An 18,482-nucleotide genomic window follows, 5' to 3' on the forward strand; every position below is an offset into this window, starting at 1 on the left:
TATCCTCATTTACTCACGTAACCTAAAAGAACATCAAGACCACGTCCGTCAGGTTCTCCAACGCCTCCGTGAGTACCAACTCTATCTGAAATTAGAAAAATGTGAATTCCATCAGCCCTCCATCTCCTTTCTCGGATACGTGATCACTGCGGAGGGAGTTCGTATGGAAGCCGGCAAGGTGGACGCAGTGGCCAAGTGGGCGGAGCCCAGGACGGTGAAGGAGCTTCAGCGTTTCTTAGGCTTCGCTAACTTCTACCGACGCTTTATAAAAAACTATAGCCTCCTATCGGCTCCACTCACTTCCATCTTAAAGGGAGGACGCCGGGTACTACAATGGACTCCAGAGGCTCAGCAAGCCTTCGACCGTCTAAAGCTAATGTTCACCACCGCTCCCATCCTCAAGCACCCCGACCCTTCAAGGCCCTTCGTGGTGGAAGTAGATGCGGCGGACGTAGGCGTGGGAGCTGTGCTGTCCCAGTGGTCTGATGAACCTCGATCCCTCCATCCGTGTGCGTACTATTCCAAAAAACTCACCCCAGCCGAGCAGAATTATGGAATTGGAGACCGCGAACTGCTGGCAATAAAGCTCGCCCTCGAAGAGTGGCGGCACTGGTTGGAAGGAGCCCAGTTCCCCTTCACCGTAATAACCGACCACAAGAACCTCCAGTACATTCAACACGCCAAGAGACTGAACGCCCGCCAAGCTCGCTGGTCACTATTCTTTGCCCGATTCAATTTCAACATTACTTACCAACCCGGCCACAAAAACAACAAAGCAGACGCCCTATCACGTATGCACTCACCTGAACCTACCTCTGACGATCCTGATCCAATTCTACCCCCATCTGTCTTTCTCACACCCATACTATGGCAGCTGGATGAAGATATACGGGCCGCCACCTTTGAGGAACCTGCACCACCGGAGCTTCCCCCGGGTCGTGTCTAGGTCCCAAGCCGTCTCAGACCCCTTCTGCTGGATAGTACGCACACGTCCCCCGGCTCAGGACATCCTGGCAGCAGGCGAACCCTCTCGCTCCTCCAGCAGAAATACTGGTGGCCCAACATGAGCAGGGAAGTGGAACGGTACGTCCAAGGATGTTCGGTCTGCGCCGTCAACACAACCCCACGCTGCTTACCCGAAGGTAAATTACAACCGTTACCTATTCCCCGCCGACCCTGGACACACTTGGGCATTGACTTCGCCACAGACCTGCCCCCCTCTCAGGGTTACACCACAATTTTAGTGGTAGTCGATCGATTCTCGAAAGCTTGCAAATTAATACCTCTCAAAGGTCTCCCCACAGCACTAGAAACCGCAGAGGCACTGTTCCACAATGTATTCCGGAACTTCGGACTCCCAGAAGACATCGTGTCCGATCGGGGACCCCAATTCATTTCCAGGGTCTGGCGGGCCTTCTTCCAACTTCTGGGTACCACAGTCAGCCTGTCATCCGGATATAACCCTCAAACGAACGGGCAGACCGAACGGAAAATACAGGAAATCTCCCGCTACCTTCGGACGTACTGTTCCCAACATCAAAACACCTGGAGCCAGTATCTACCGTGGGCTGAGTATGCGCAAAATTCCCTCCGTCAAACCTCCACTGGTCTAACCCCATTCCAATGTATTCTAGGTTATCAACCAGCTCTGTTTCCATGGACTGGAGAGTCCTCCGAGGTGCCCGCGGTAGATCACTGGTTCCGAGAGAGCGAGAGGGTGTGGGACTCAGCGCACGTCCATCTCCAGCGGGCAGTACGGAGGCATACGGAACACGCCAACCGCCGTAGGTTACCCAACCCAGTTTACCTCCCCGGGGACCAGGTATGGCTGTCCACTCGGGACATACGCCTCCGGCTGCCCAGTAGGAAGCTGAGTCCCCGCTACATAGGGCCCTTCACCGTGCACTCACAAATCAACCCTGTCACCTACCGTCTAAACCTACCTCCTCATTACAGAATCGCTCCCTCGTTTCACGTTTCCCTACTCAAACGCCACACTGAACCCCTGTTCCCTTCCTCCACAGAATCGGAGTCACCTCCTCCTCCCGACCCACCAGAGATCCTTGGAGACAACATCTACCAAGTCCAAGAAATCCTAGACTCCCGGCGGCGGAACGGCCAGCTCCAGTACCTAGTGGACTGGGAGGGGTTCGGACCCGAGGAGAGATCGTGGATACCCCGTGACGACATCCTGGACCCGACTCTCCTCGAGGAATTCCACCGCCAACATCCCGAACGCCCAGCTCCCAGAGGTCGTGGTCGTCCCCGTCGCCGTTCTTGGGTGCCAGGAGTCACCCGTGGAGGAGGGGGTGATGTCACACCCTCTGCACGTTCCCTCAGCCCCAGTCACCACGATCCTCCACCAACCAGCCAATCACCACCACAGCACACCCGTGAACCATCACCAGAATACTAATCACTGTCACCTGCACCAGCAATCACCACACCCTTTATATACCTACCTCTGCCACTCACTCATCGGCTGGTATCGAAGTTGCATGGATGCTTCTCTGTGGATCTTCTCTCCCTCCTGTTGTCTCTCCTGTGCTCCTCGTGGATTCTTCCGATGTTCTCCTGTGCTCCTCGTGGATTGCTCTGATGTTCTCCTGTGATACACGTTAATCGTGTTAAAGGGAAGTGACTATTGCTAACGCTATGATCCTTATGAACTTGAACTCACCTGTTGTGTTTGTTTGAAGATTTGACCACAGAGACCTTATTTCACCCGATTGCACGTGTGTTGTACTGTGCACGTTTGTTAATAAATACCTTGAAAGATACTCACCTTCTCCCTTTGTGTGTGGTCGTGACAGTTGCTGCCAAAAAAGTTGTGCCAGAAAGTTTAGAAAAAGGCTGTTAAGGGAGCTAGTGAATATCTAGTCTCATATATCCAGACCTTTAACTAATACCATAAGATCTGGCCCATTTTACTGCTTATTCTGGCCAAGAACTGTCCACTTCGACAGAAAGTCTGACTAACAAGTAAACTGACCAACCACAAATTGTTTTAGTTTTTATGTCCTATTAAAGTTAATCTGACGTGTATTCATAATAGACTGTGTGGAAAAATAATAATCTCAGGAAAAATCCAATAGTCCAACAGTAATAATTACTGATTGTTTCATAGAAATAGAAACCGACATGCCATCTGAGACTAACCCCATTTTCCTATTCTCCACTCTTCTCCAGCAGAACTGTAGATGTAGATCAGACCTTTGACACTAAGAAGGACATGCACGCTGGTTTGGAGACCGAGCTGAAGCTGGAGAAGATCAGACGTAGCCATCAGGAAAAAGAGAACCAGGAGATGGAGCAGCTACGGCAGCGTCAGGCCGAAGCTGAGCTGGAGCTGGAGGAACTAAAGAAGAAGAGAGAAGAGCGACGCAAAACTCGTGAAGAGGAGGAGCGAAGAAGAGAGGAAGAAGAACAGGAGAAACTAGCCAGAAAAGAGGTGGCTGAGTTGATTCGGTTATGGGAATGTTAAACTGTAACAGTCGTGGAACATTGTTTGAGGTCAATTGTATTAATAATTACAGGAGGACAAGAGACAGATGAAGGAAGACATTGAGAGGAGGAGGATGGAAGCAGCAGAGAAGAGAATGAAGAATCTCAACATCACTTCCACAGATGGCGATGATCCATTTAACACGCTAAACCCCATAAGTCCAACTTTCAAGGTAACTATACATACTACAGTGTCTTGCGAAATTATTCATACCCCTTCATTTTTTTTCATATTTTGTTATGTTGCTGCCTTATGTTAAACTACTTTAAATTACTTTTTCCCCCCACATCAATCTACACTCCCTACTCCATAATGGCAAAGCAAAAAATAGGTTTTTAACATTTGTGCGAATTTATTAAAAATAAAAAAACTGAAAAGATCCCATTGCATAAGTATTCATACCCATTTCTGGGACGCTCGAAATTTAGCTCAGGAGCATTCATATTGCTTCTAGATGTTACTACACTTCAAGTGGAGTTAAACGGTGGCAAATTCATTTGAATGAGTATGATTTAGAAAGGCACACACCTCTCAGAAAAGGTCTAACAGCTGAAAATGCATATCAGAGCAAAAAGCAATTCCTGAGGTCAAGATAACTGCCTGTAGAGCTCAGAGACAGACTTACGTTAAGGCAATGATCTAAGGAAGAGTTCAGAAAAAAATCTGCTGCATTGAAGGTTCACAGAAGCATTATCCATAATGGAAGACGACTGGAACAACTAGGACTCTAGAAAATGTCTGCAAGCCCCCATCCAAGCTGACAGAGCTTGAGAGGTGAAAAGGTGAGGCAAAGAATGGCAGATAATTGCCAAATGCAGATGTGCAAAGCTTGTCACATCATACCCAAAAAGACTTGAGGCTGTAAAGGTGCTTCAACTATGTACTGAGTTAAGGGTATGAATACTTATGCAATGTACTTATTTCAGTGTTTTATTTTTAATAAATTTGTAAAATTTGCAAATCTGGTTTTTGCTTTGTCATTATTATGGTGTATGGAGTGTAAATTGATGTGGGGAAAAACTAAGCAGTTTAACATAATGCTGCAACAAAACAAAATGTGAAAAAAAATGAAGGCGTATGAATACTTTTGCAAGGCACTGTATATATCTGCATAAATATTCTCAACCTTAATCTCATAATATAGTTAGTAGATGCTTTTGGATGGTATTGCCATGGAACTTTAACAAACACCATGATGCTGAATGATAACCATATTTGTTCATATGGTTCTTGGTTCTTCAAGGTTCCACAAGAAAATGGTAATTCCATGATACACTCTTAAAAATAAAGGTTCTTTTTTGGAATCTATGGAACCTTTGGAATCCAACATCCATGGAACCTTTCCATTCCACAAAAGATTCAAATTTTTTAAATCTTAATAATGAAGGTTCCAAAAGGGGGTTTTAAAAATGATGGCACAGACAAACCATTTTGGTTTCCCAAAGAACCTTTCAGTGAACAGTTCTTTAAAGGACCATTTTTTCTCAGTGCAAAGAACATTTTAAAACTCTAAAGAACCCTTTCCACTTTCCAACATTTAAAGGTTCCATAGATGTTAAACTTTCTTCATGGTACCATCAATGCCAATAAGGTACCTCTATTTTTAAGAGTGCACGAGAAACGTTCTTCTAAGAACTGTTAACAGGAAGGTTATTCGGGCAACCAAAATGGATCTTCTATTGCATCACTGTGAAACATCTGGAAACTTTTATTTTAACTTTTTTTTTTTTTTTTTTAAAAGGGGACTTTTTTGTACAACCTAGAAATGTTGTAGTGCCATCGCTCACAAATGAGCATTTCTCAGAATTATGACAAATAATCTTCTTCTTTTTTTTCAGAACACAAGCTCCATTTTATTTTGTAAGTTGCTTGTGCTTGTTGTGCTGTGAACATACCCACATGTTTGCAGTGTATAAGTGGTTGAACACAATTTTTTAGTCAAGTAACATGCATGCATCTTCGCATATTGGTCTTCACATAAGGATTGCAGGAATATTGCAGGTTCAGAACAAATTAACATGTTTTTGAGAATAACATAAAATAATTATGATCTGTAATTTTGTAAAAACGCAGAAATACAAGATGGTAATTAGGTAGCATGTCATTAGAACCTCACTTTGCAACTTGGAATGTTCTTTTTTAATTGGTTTAATTTATGTTTAGGGCATGTTTTTATTTATTTAGTTTAACTACCAAAAGTGCTTGATGAGTGTAATTTGTTTAATTGCAGCACTTGCTTTACAGTGTGTAAAAACAGCTGTGGTTTTACATAAGCACTTATTATCTTGTAAAAATTAACTCTGACTCATTTTTCCATTTCTCGACATCTCGACATTTCTCCATTTCGTTGAGTGATTTCTTCAGTTTCGGACAGAGCTGATTAGATAAACCTCTTCAATTAATGGAAAAACACGACATTCTGTGATTACTGAGCATTTGCATAGACACATTCATTAAAAGATTAGTACACATAAATAGAATTTCCTGATAATTTACTCACTCCCATGTCATCCAAGATGTTTTGACGAAGGTTTTTGAGGAAAAGATTCCAGGATTTTTCTCCATATAGTGGACTTTAATGGGGAGAAATAAAAATGTATATACTTTTTAACTACAAATGCTTGTCTTGCACTATCTCTGCAACACATGTCCATGTAATCACGCATTATGTAATCAGCTTGGAAAGGCCATGTGCGGTTAGTTCTTTGTCTTTGTACTCTGGTTCAAAGAGGTAGGGTAGGGAAAACTCCATCTCATTTTCTCCTCAAACTTCAAAGTCGTCTGACGTAGTTTTACCTTTTTTTGTAAAGGGCGTTTGACTTTTTGCAAATTCATTTTGTAAACACTGGGTTGGTACTTCCACATACGTCACATATGACTTTTGAGCATTTGTGGTTAAATTAAGCAATTTATTTATTTTTATTTTTTTAGAAAATGAGCAATCGTTTCGCTAGATAAGACCCTTATTCCTTGGCTGGGATTGTGTAGAGCCCTTTGAAGCTGCATTGAAACTTGGACCTTCAACCCATTGATCCCCATTGAAATCCACTATATGGAGAAAAATCCTGGAATGTTTTCCTCAAAAACCTTCATTTCTTTTTGACTGAAGAAAGAAAGACATGAACATCTTGGATGTATCAGGAAATTTTTATTCTGAAAGTGAACTAACCCTTTAATGGACAGGCTTAAATTTCCTAAAAACATATCAAAAATGGTAACACCATAATGGTAGATTAATAACCAGTGGTGTTTAAGCCACAACAACAAACAATCAAACCCCTAATTGTAGCATTAGGCCAGAGACCAGAGTATTGGAGACACTTGTGGAATAGGCAACCAGCAAGAAACCAACCAAAACATCTTAACAACTGTTTAGCGATGCCCTGGCAACTACACAGCTTTAATGGATTGAGGTTTGCATGGGCAAAAGTTCTGCAGACTCAAAGGGGATTTGTCTCTAGTCAAATCTTACCAGCATAAATAAAGTAAAAGTACTCAGACCATCGGTGACTCAGTCTAAACACAAACTGTAGGTCACAAGCCTAGCAAAGCTGGAATTTATAGCACGACTGACTTTTATCCACTGGTATCCAAGATCAACCCACAAAGATTGAGAACATAGTGTGAGGAGCACAAAACCTGGACCCCTGTACAAAGAAAAAACAAGTAATAAAACACCATCTTCCTGTATTAAATGGTCTGAAGTGACCATATCTGAACATCTTGAACCTGAATGTTCTTGAGGACAAAGCAGATGTACACAACCTAAACTTACAAACAACAGGAGGTGTTTCTTCTCGAGTTGTGCAATTCCTCTCAAGAGTGCACACTGCAAATCAAGCCCTAGCCCTGCTATTGAGTTTATTATACTAGTATAAGTTTAGGTGGTTTTGTTATTGTGTCAATTCCTGCTATGATATAGTATTTTATCTACTCAAAATATAAAATCGACTATACGACTGATAGTGGCTCAATACAACCTTTTTTGAAAACCAAGACATAATCGACACATATTTCTTTTGAAATAGCTGGTCAAATTAGCAACATTGGTAACTTTTTTTTGCCCTTTAACAGACTCTCAATCGCACAGATTCCTATTTACTGTGGATCGCACGCAAAATTTCGCCAAACAACAAAAGTGCATGGTACTTTTGCCGTAACATTTAAAATGTTACGTATTAGGTGGAAATTCGCAGTCTGTGTTTTGGGGAATCTGAGTTTTCCAGTGCTTGTCTGTGTATTTACGCAAGAAACAGCAGTGATTGACAGTTGAAAGTACATTCTCAGTGAGCAGAGGTTAAAAAGCCAGCGGGCCCAACGGCAACACAAGGGATCCTTTTGTGAGCCTGAAACAGGAGCCTGTTAACATGTACTTGGTTAGTCCTAGGAAGTGAGAAAATACTCGAACAGAACTACAGTATGGATTTCTCTAATTATTACAAATCCTCAAGGATGTCATATTTACACCTGCACTCATCCATTCTGCCTCATTCTTCATTCAGCAAAATTGATCAAAATGACATGCTGACCCTATAGAACCTTCTGAAGAATCTAAAGATAATCTAGAGAAGAATCTAGAAAGTTTTTAGTTTTTGCAAAAATTACTATTAATTCTGTTAACTCTGTTTTGTTGTTCAAAACATGGATTACTTTTTTTGTCCTAAGGCAAAAGAATGGATATTTTTTAGATTTTTTACTCACGTCTTGTCGATATATTGAGTTTGGAATGACCACCTTCCTCCTAAAATGACAAAAAAAAGACCAAAAAATATCATAAAAGTTGTCTATTGCTCTGATACTTTTACATTTTTTTATAGATTTTTTTTAAAATTATGAGATGGATCTCATAATTAAAAAATAAAAATAAAAATAATATATATATATATATATATATATATATATAATTTATTTATTTTTTTACATGAGTGTCTTTAAAAAATGGAGTGTCTGAGTGTCTTTAGAAACCTTCTTATGTGCGAAACTACTTCCTTCCGCCACGGATTCGAATCTCAGTTTGACAGTTAAACAGCTGAGCCCAAGCATCCGTTACTAATTCCAAAACGTCACTTTAGAACTAGTAACGAAGGAACGCTGAATTGCTTTATTTAAAGCTTATTGTATTACTGTTTTAAAAGCTCACTGTATTATGTATAGTATTATAAGAGATAGAGATGGACTGAGTGAGTGTGATTACCTGCATCTGATACAGCATTCATTCTTCAGCTCAATCTCATATTCACAATAAAACATTAGTTTTAATGTCCACCGAAGAAAGCGTTATCTTTGTCATACTATCCTTTCATCTGTTAAGGGTAATTTTTCTATGACAGCGCTGCTCAGTGAATTTGTTGGCTGCGTCTTACAATTTAAAATCTTATTTATTAAATAATAATATTTAACAAACAACAACAACCATGATAAAAGTTTCTAGCCAATTCGGTTAAAAAGTACAAAGGCAGCGCTCTGATATACAGCATTGAAGTTACATAAAATATAACGTGATGAGATTTTGCCCACAGCCCAAACTATTTGCTCTGGAACAAATAATAGATTAATAAGACCAAAGACCCGTTAGAATTAAACAAATTATATCTCATGTTTAACCACTGTAGAGACATCAGAGCCAGTGGCAAATTTCAGAAGATCTGGCCAAGGTAAGGCTATGAGCACGGAACAGCCACTGGCAACCTGGAGCCCACATCTCCGAAAACATTGAAGCAAATTTTCAGATTGACAACAAACCGCATATAGAAAAGACAACAAACCGCACACAAAAACACTATTATTTTTTAAATGATGGTAGATTTGGGCGTCCACCATAACACTTACTGTGAGAAATACTGCAAGGACCAGAAATAACTGGTGTATTTTATTTTATTTTTTTGCTGTATGCGATATTACTATATTTCATCTTTGTTTCATCTATTCACTAATATTTTTTCCCCCACGAGTGAATTCAGTTGAGAGCTGCTGTGACTGGTTCATGCAGCGAGTTGTTGTGAATCAGTCCAGTTCAACCAGATCAATCAATTCACTTTAAAGAATAAGTTCAAAAGAGCTATTCATTAATTAGTCTGATTCTTAAGTTCAACTCACTGACTCAGTGATCCAGTCATAGCAGTTTTCGAGGTTACAACTTACTGGCGGGCTAACAACCTTTAATTAAATATGACATCACTGCTGAACTTTTTTTTTATTATTATTATTATTCCAGATCACAGAGAGAACAGAATCCTTGAATCGATCATTAAAGAAGAGGTGAGTTCATTCATCAACATAAAATTAGTAACAAGACTTTCTCTACGTGACATTCTTGGCTTCAGTGAGTTTGCTATAAATGGCAGATTCTTGACAAAAACTTACAAGTATGTTGGCAAACTGGCTGTTGTCTGAAAGTAAATATTGACATAGGTGGCATAGGTCACTGTAATACTTTGTTAGTCCATCACCTTGTCAGCAATGATTTATGGGTCGGCTAACTTTTACCAGATGTGGAGTGTATGCTTTTTCTTACGATGTTATGGTGAATTGAAATAATAATTATCACCATATACATAATGTTATATCTTATTTTTTACTTTGTTTCATGTTAAATGGTTGTAACTGGTTTAATATGTAAATATTATGTATATTGTTAGAATATATGGTAGCCTTATACACATCATAAGAACATATGTGACCCTGGACCACAAAACCAGTCTTAAGTCGCTGGGGTATATTTGTAGCAATAGCCAAAAATACATTGCATGGGTCAAAATGTTTGATTTTTCTTTTATGCCAAAAATCATTAGGAAATTAAGTAAAGATCATGTTCCAGGAAGATTTATTGTAAAATTCCTACTGTAAATATATCAAAATGTAATTTTTGATTTGTAAAATGCATTGTTAAGAACCTAATTTGGACAACTTTAAAGGTGATTTTCTCAGTATTTTGATTTTTTTGCACCCTCAGATTCCTGATTTTCAAATAGATGTATCTCGGTCAAATATTGTTCTATCCTAACAAACTATGCATCAATAGAAAGCTTATTTATATGATGTATAAATCTCAGTTTTGTAAAATTTTATCTTATGACTGGTTTTGTGGTCCAGGGTCACATATTGTTAATGCATTTTGCATGTGTTCATGTCAGTATAATTTATATATTATATCTGTAGTATTTATTAATATTTTGAATTATATTTTCAGTTTTATTTGAATTTGTTTGACTGATTTTGTATTCATTTTTTATATTTCTATATACTTTATTTCTAAATGCTATATGGTTTATGTCAGTTTTAGTAATTTTAGTAGTTCCAACTTAACTTTTATTGGTTTTACTTTTACTATGTATATTTCATTTTATTTTGGCTTTATTTCAATAACATTTTTTAAACGTTTATAAGCTTTTTTTTTTAAACATGCACTTATCGAGTTTTTTTCTTCTTCCTGAAACAGTAACAGTTTCAAGAAGACCCAGAGACCTGTACTCCTGCCCAAGATTGATGACAAACTGGAACAATACACCCATGCAATCGAGGTTCATTTAACAGCCTTTTATTTTGCTATTATGTATTATAGTCAAAATGTGTACAATAAATCCTTGTTTTAGTATCTAAAGCTTGGTTTAAGAACTCTTAGTCAAACCATTATTTCAAGATGCCTGTCTCTGACAGCATTTGAATAAATGGATCAGATGGTTTATATTTAGAATAAGTAAATGGGATTTTTTCATACCTCCTCCGGAGACAGTCTATTGTTACATTTGCATTTTCTTTACAAACAATTTATCACTCTGGCTCACTGAGACTGTCCTAATGTGTTGCAGATCTCATCTAAAGAAGCAAAGATGACTAAAGCAGCAGCAGTGGACATGCCCAGTGTCTCTGCCCCTGTGGCCTCCAAAAAAAACATGTTTGAAGCAGGAGAAGCCTGGAGTCCAAGCAGCCCAAAAGGAACACCTATGAAGGTCAGAAGTTACTCAAAAAATTAGAGATTTTAAATATTGTACTGGTTGTTCTCACAGTTTAATTTAAGGGCACTGCAGCTTTCAAAGACGATAAAATCGTAAAAATGGTCCATGCTCTGTACTTCAACTATGTATGGGAGTAATAGTAGAGGAAGTATTCAGGAAAATGTCAAACTAATAAGAAATCAGCTGTTTCATAGCAGACCTTTTAAATATTATGAAGGAAAACAGTGATGTCAGGGCACTTCTATTATTGCTTTGAATGAGTCTCAGATTGTGCAAGTATTGAGGTCACGAGGCCCAGCGTTGCAGCGGCGGCAGCGTGAGATAGGTCATGTAGTCATGTAGTGTGGAACAACATCTGCTCTTTACACTTTCACATTCAGACACACCCACACTATTGGCTTGCCACAGTCTGACGCACTTAAACAACTTTCAATGGTAAGCCGTTGTGTAGGAATTCTTGTGAAATGTTCGATAATCAGTCATAACCTTATGAATTTTGCTTCACCGCTTCACCAACATACTAAGTCAAAACTAAAATTATTCAGTTTTGATATATACAGTTGAAGGCAAAAGTTTACATACACCTTGTTACCAAAATAGGAGGGTTCACAGAAAATGCATGTAATTTTTTTATTTAGTACTGACCTGAATAAGATATTTCACATAGAAGATGTTTACACATAGTCCACATGAAAAAATAATAGTTGAATTTATAAAAATGACCCTGTTCAAAAGTTTACATACTCTTGATTCTTAATACTGAGTTGTTACCTGAGTGATCCACAGCTGTGTTTTTTTTGTTTAGTGATAGTTGTTCATGAGTCCCTTGTTTGACCTGAACAGTTAAACTGATTGCTGTCCTTTAGAAAAGTCCTACAGGTCCCATAGATTCTTTGGTTTTTCAGCATTTTTGTGTATTTGAACCCTTTCCAACAATGACTGTATGATTTTGAGATCCAACTTTTCACACTGAAGACAACTGAGGGACTCATATGCAACTATTAGAGAAGGTTCAAATGCTCGCTAATGCTCCAGAAGGAAAAACGATGCATTAAGAGCCGGGGGTGAAAAATTTTGAATGGAATGAGGATGTGTACTTTTTTTCTTTTTTTGCCTAAGTGTAATTTTTATTTTATTTAGTACAACCCTTCAGAAGCTACAGAATATACTTACATTTCCCCCAGAAGACTAAATAAGTTCAATTTGCTCTGATCTTCAATTCAAAAAGTAAAAGTTTTCTCTTCAAAAAGTCAATTAAAAAAGTTTGCTCTTATATATGCATAATTTTTCATTCTGGAGCATCAGTGAACATTTGAACCTTCTGTAATAGTTGCATATGAGTCCCTCAGTTGTCCTCAGTGTGAAAAGATAGATCTCAAAATCATAAAGTCATGGGTGGAAATACACAAGAATGCAGAAAAACCAAAGAATTTGTGGGACCTGAAGGATTTTTCTGAAGAACAGCAGGCAGTTCATTACAAACAAGGGACTCATTAATAACTATCACAGCTGTGGATCATTCGGGTAACAACACAGTATTAAGAATCAAGTGTATGTAAACTTTTGAACGGTGTTATTTTTATAAATTCAACTATTATTTTCTCTTGTGGACTATATGTAAATGTCTTTTATGTGAAACATCTTATTCAGGCCAGTACTAAATCAAAAATAACATGCATTTTGTATGATCCCTCTTATTTTGGTGAAATAATTAACATTTTGCAGATTCTGCAAGGTGTACAGTTCCCCTTCGGGAACGTCGAGCTGCGTCACTCCGCTTTGGGAACGCCTCCAGCGTGCCCAAGCTCTGAATCACGTGTGAAATCAGTCCAATAGAGAGTTACGTATGACGTCACCCCGTCCGTGACGTCATACGTAACTCTCTATTGGACTGATTTCACACGTGATTCAGAGCGTGGGCACGCTGGAGGCGTTCCCAAAGCGGAGTGACGCAGCGTCTCGTTCCCTAGAGGAACTAGGGTTTCATACGAAACCCGAGGCGGTCCTTCTCAAAAAATTAGCATATTGTGATAAAGTTCATTATTTTCTGTAATGTACTGATGAACATTAGACTTTCATATATTTTAGATTCATTACACACAACTGAAGTAGTTCAAGCCTTTTATTGTTTTAATATTGATGATTTTGGCATACAGCTCATGAAAACCCAAAATTCCTATCTCAAAAAATTAGCATATTTCATCCGACCAATAAAAGAAAAGTGTTTTTAATACAAAAAAAGTCAACCTTCAAATAATTATGTTCAGTTATGCACTCAATACTTGGTCGGGAATCCTTTTGCAGAAATGACTGCTTCAATGCGGCGTGGCATGGAGGCAATCAGCTTGTGGCACTGCTGAGGTGTTATGGAGGCCCAGGATGCTTCGATAGCGGCCTTAAGCTCCTCCAGAGTGTTGGGTCTTGCGTCTCTCAACTTTCTCTTCACAATATCCCACAGATTCTCTATGGGGTTCAGGTCAGGAGAGTTGGCAGGCCAATTGAGCACAGTAATACCATGGTCAGTAAACCATTTACCAGTGGTTTTGGCACTGTGAGCAGGTGCCAGGTCGAGCTGAAAAATGAAATCTTCATCTCCATAAAGCTTTTCAGCAGATGGAAGCACGAAGTGCTCCAAAATCTCCTGATAGCTAGCTGCATTGACCCTGCCCTTGATAAAACACAGTGGACCAACACCAGCAGCTGACATGGCACCCCAGACCATCACTGACTGTGGGTACTTGACACTGGACTTCAGGCATTTTGGTATTTCTCTCTCCCCAGTCTTCCTCCAGACTCTGGCACCTTGATTTCCGAATGACATGCAAAATTTGCTTTCATCCGAAAAAAGTACTTTGGACCACTGAGCAACAGTCCAGTGCTGCTTCTCTGTAGCCCAGGTCAGGTGCTTCTGCCGCTGTTTCTGATTCAAAAGTGGCTTGACCTGGGGAATGCGGCACCTGTAGCCCATTTCCTGCACACGCCTGTACACGGTGGCTCTGGATGTTTCTACTCCAGACTCAGTCCACTGCTTCCGCAGGTCCCCCAAGGTCTGGAATCGGTCCTTCTCCACAATCTTCCTCAGGGTCCGGTCACCTCTTCTCGTTGTGCAGCGTTTTCTGCAACACTTTTTCCTTCCCACAGACTTCCCACTGAGGTGCCTTGATACAGCACTCTGGGAACAGCCTATTCGTTCAGAAATTTCTTTCTGTGTCTTACCCTTTTGCTTGAGGGTGTCAATGATGGCCTTCTGGACAGCAGTCAGGTCGGCAGTCTTACCCATGATTGCGGTTTTGAGTAATGAACCAGGATGGGAGTTTTTAAAAGCCTCAGGAATCTTTTGCAGGTGTTTAGAGTTAATTAGTTGATTCAGATGATTAGGTTAATAGCTCGTTTAGAGAACCTTTTCATGATATGCTAATTTTTTGAGATTTTGAGGTTTTCATGAGCTGTATGCCAAAATCATCAATATTAAAACAATAAAAGGCTTGAACTACTTCAGTTGTGTGTAATGAATCTAAAATATATGAAAGTCTAATGTTTATCAGTACATTACAGAAAATAATGAACTTTATCACAATATGCTAATTTTTTGAGAAGGACCTGCATGTAAACTTTTGACTTCAACTGTATGTGATTCTGTAAGTGTTCTCATTTAGAAACGGTTTTATATTTTTAGGATGCAGACTGTGTGAAAGTGGGTGTAGCAAACCTGATCAACCATTGGGTGAAAGGAAGTCCAGAAGGCGGGAACAGAAACTCCCCTTCCACACCATCTGTAAGTCTATTAATGAACCTTGGAAATGTTTAAGATGGTAACCAATGTGTTGGGCAGAGTTACATGTATTTGTCCCATGATGAAATAGAATCGGAATAGAGATTTTTTTTTTTTTGAAAGACTGAGCCGTTTCAATGTGGAAATGAGTATATACAGTAAAATAACAAAGAGGTACATTTATGTTGCCCCCTTTTGGCAGAATGAGCTACTGCAACTTTACATATTTTCCCTTATTTTCACCAAATCCAGTTAATCAATCATCATGTCCAGAAAAACAGCAATGATCTTTGATGTGGATGTGTGGTTTCTAATGTTAGTGGTTAAGGCCTGAAGAAAAAAACCTTAAGATCATTACATCCAGATGTAATGAACATTGTTTGTATCAAACGTAAGAGCTTTGGAAGACAGTCTACATGATTGCATTTTAACTTTGGATGCTAGATTATGACACCTGGTTTATGTCAAACAAATAGATCACCCAAAGTCATTTACTCACCCTCATGTGATTCCATTATTTTCTTCTGTGGAAAACAAAAGGAGTAATTCTGAAGACTGAAATGGTTTCTTTTCCATGCAATTGAAATGATTGAGGACTGATGCTTTCAACTTTCTAAAAGGACAAAAAAAGCACCATAAAACACATTTTACACAACTTATATGCCAAGTCTTCTGTGAGAAACAGAGCATTTTTAACCATTTTTCATGGAAAATCTTAATATAACCCATAGCTTGCCTCATTAATTAAAGTTTATGAGAAAGTAGCCATGCCCAAGTTTCAACGAGTCTGTTTCGTTTTACATCGCCCTTAATATCAAAGAATCAACTAAATGACTCAATGATCTGGTCAGTCTGTCAGTGAATAATGAGGTCAACTGTTCAGCAGATATTGGCAGTACAACAGCAGATTTAGAAGAATAAAGTCATTTTAAACAATGCTTTCAAATGTTAATTTCCAGGATGTTAAACCTGGAGATGTTCTTCAGAAGAAGAACATGTGGGAAATTATTGGAGAAGGTTCTGCAGCCGAGAGGTCAGGACTGGGAGGAAAGGTAAATATTCACATAAAAAGCTGAAAATGATTGGTTGAGAATGAATCTCTCGCTTAATACGTCTTCTTCTACTCACCTTTTATATTTTAGGGCTCCTCCTCAGGTAAACAGTACAAGTTTGTTGTGACAGGCCATGGAAAATACGAGAAGATTTCCAAGACTGGTGATCATTACAGTGCCTACCCGAATGGAAAATCAGGTGAGACGCTTTCTTTTGTTTTACATAATTTAAAGCTAATAAAACTAAGAAGGCGTTTTAGTGTCAAAAAAAAAATAAAAATAAAAAATAAAAAATTACGAGATTAAAGTTATAATATTTAGAAAATAAAGTAAAAAAATATGAGAATAAAGTCAAAATTACGAGAATAAAGTTGAAGTGTTTTGAGAATAAAGTCGAAATGTTTTGAGAATAAAGGCAAAATATTGTGAGAATGAAGTCAAAATTATGAGAATAAAGTTGAAATATTTCGAGAATAATGTCAAAATAACAAAAATAAAGTTGACGTGTTTCGAGAATGAAGTCAAAATGTTTCGAGAATAAAGGCAAAATATTTTGAGAATGAAGTCAAAATTATGAGAATAAAGTCTAAATATTTGAGAATAAAGACTAAATTATGAGAATAAAGTCAAAATTACAAGAATGAAGTCGAAGTGTTTCGAGAATAAAGTCAAAATGTTTAGAGAATAAAGTCAAAATGTTTCGAGAATAAAGGCAAAATATTTTGAGAATAAGTTAAAATAATGAGAATAAAGTCGAAATGTTTCGAAAATAAAGTCAAAATTACAAAAATATAGTCAACGTGTTTCGAGAATAAAGTCGAAATGTTTCGAGAATAAAGGCAAAATATTTTGAGAATAAAGTCAAAATGTTTAGAGAATAAAGTCAAAATGTTTTGAGAATAAAGGCAAAATATTTTAAGAATAAGTCAAAATAATGAGAATAAAGTCGAAATGTTTTGAAAATAAAATCAAAATTACAAAAATATAGTCAACGTGTTTCGAGGAGAAAGTCAAAATGTTTTGAGAATAGTCTAAATATTTTGAGAATGAAGTCAAAATTATGAGAATAAAGTCTAAATATTTGAGAATAGTCAAAATTACAAGAATGAAGTCGAAGTGTTTCGAGAATAAAGTCAAAATGTTTAGAGAATAAAGTCAAAATGTTTCGAGAATAAAGGCAAAATATTTTGAGAATAAGTCAAAATAATGAGAATAAAGTCGAAATGTTTCGAAAATAAAATCAAAATTACAAAAATATAGTCAACGTGTTTCGAGGAGAAAGTCAAAATGTTTTGAGAATAAAGGCAAAATATTTTGAGAATGAAGTCAAAATTATGAGAATAAAGGCAAATATTTTGAGAATGAAGTAAAAATTATGAGAATAAAGTCGAAGTGTTTCGAGAGTAAAGTCAAAATGTTTAGAGAATAAATTCGAAATATTTCGAAAATTAAGTAAATTATGAGAATAAAGTTGAAATGTTTAGAGAATTAAGTCAGAATTATGAGAATAAAGTCAAAATGCTTCGAGAATAAAGTCAAATTGTTTCGAGAATAGAGTCAAAATGTTTAGAGAATAAAGTCAAAATTATGAGAATTTGTAGCAATTACGAGATAAAGTTATATTTTGAGAGTACATTCTAGCCTAAGTATTTACTTTAATACTTCAATCTTAGTAAAGTTAAAATAGTAGTACATCTCATAATTGGTACAACTTAATTCTCGTAATTTTGACTTTATTCTCAAAATATTTTGACTTCATTTTCATAATTTTTACTTTATTCTTGAAATATTTAGACTTTGTTCTGATATTTTGACTTTTTTTTCTCAAAATATCTAAACTTTTTTCTCGTAGTTTTTCGACTTTATTCTTGTAATTTCGACTTTATTCTCAAAATATTATGACTTAGAGCATAAATACTCTTTGAACAACTTGGAAAAGACACAAAAACCCAAACTGACTCACATAATTCCCTGTGTCTTATGAGATATTAAGAGTCTTAAGACATACTGAAATCATCTCACTTATGTAATTGTTCTAAATCAAAATGTTCTTGAAATAATAATATCACATAAAAAGTTAAGATGATATCTCAAGTAAACTTTGGAGAGCTAATATCATTTGAAGTAGGCTATATCTGAAAACCCTAGAAAATTATTTTACAAACAAACCACAGCAAGCTGCAAACACAATGCAAATG

At 37.7% G+C, this 18,482-nt stretch overlaps 1 protein-coding gene across 1 annotated transcript in view; it reads left to right on the plus strand.

Annotated features, from left to right (window-relative positions):
• The first annotated feature begins 1,824 nt into the window (after positions 1 to 1,824).
• LOC141331470 (uncharacterized) overlaps positions 1,825 to 18,482 on the plus strand; it is an 18,093-nt gene continuing 1,435 nt past the window's right edge. Inside the window, exons 1-9 of the mRNA XM_073836561.1 lie at positions 1,825 to 1,862; positions 3,190 to 3,451; positions 3,537 to 3,677; positions 9,720 to 9,763; positions 10,944 to 11,025; positions 11,314 to 11,454; positions 15,137 to 15,235; positions 16,192 to 16,284; positions 16,375 to 16,483. Coding sequence (XP_073692662.1) covers positions 1,825 to 1,862; positions 3,190 to 3,451; positions 3,537 to 3,677; positions 9,720 to 9,763; positions 10,944 to 11,025; positions 11,314 to 11,454; positions 15,137 to 15,235; positions 16,192 to 16,284; positions 16,375 to 16,483 — 1,009 coding nt within the window. The remainder of the gene's footprint in view (positions 1,863 to 3,189; positions 3,452 to 3,536; positions 3,678 to 9,719; positions 9,764 to 10,943; positions 11,026 to 11,313; positions 11,455 to 15,136; positions 15,236 to 16,191; positions 16,285 to 16,374; positions 16,484 to 18,482) is intronic.

The sequence above is a fragment of the Garra rufa genome, chromosome 1, assembly GCF_049309525.1.
Source record: "Garra rufa chromosome 1, GarRuf1.0, whole genome shotgun sequence".
NCBI lineage: Eukaryota > Metazoa > Chordata > Actinopteri > Cypriniformes > Cyprinidae > Garra > Garra rufa.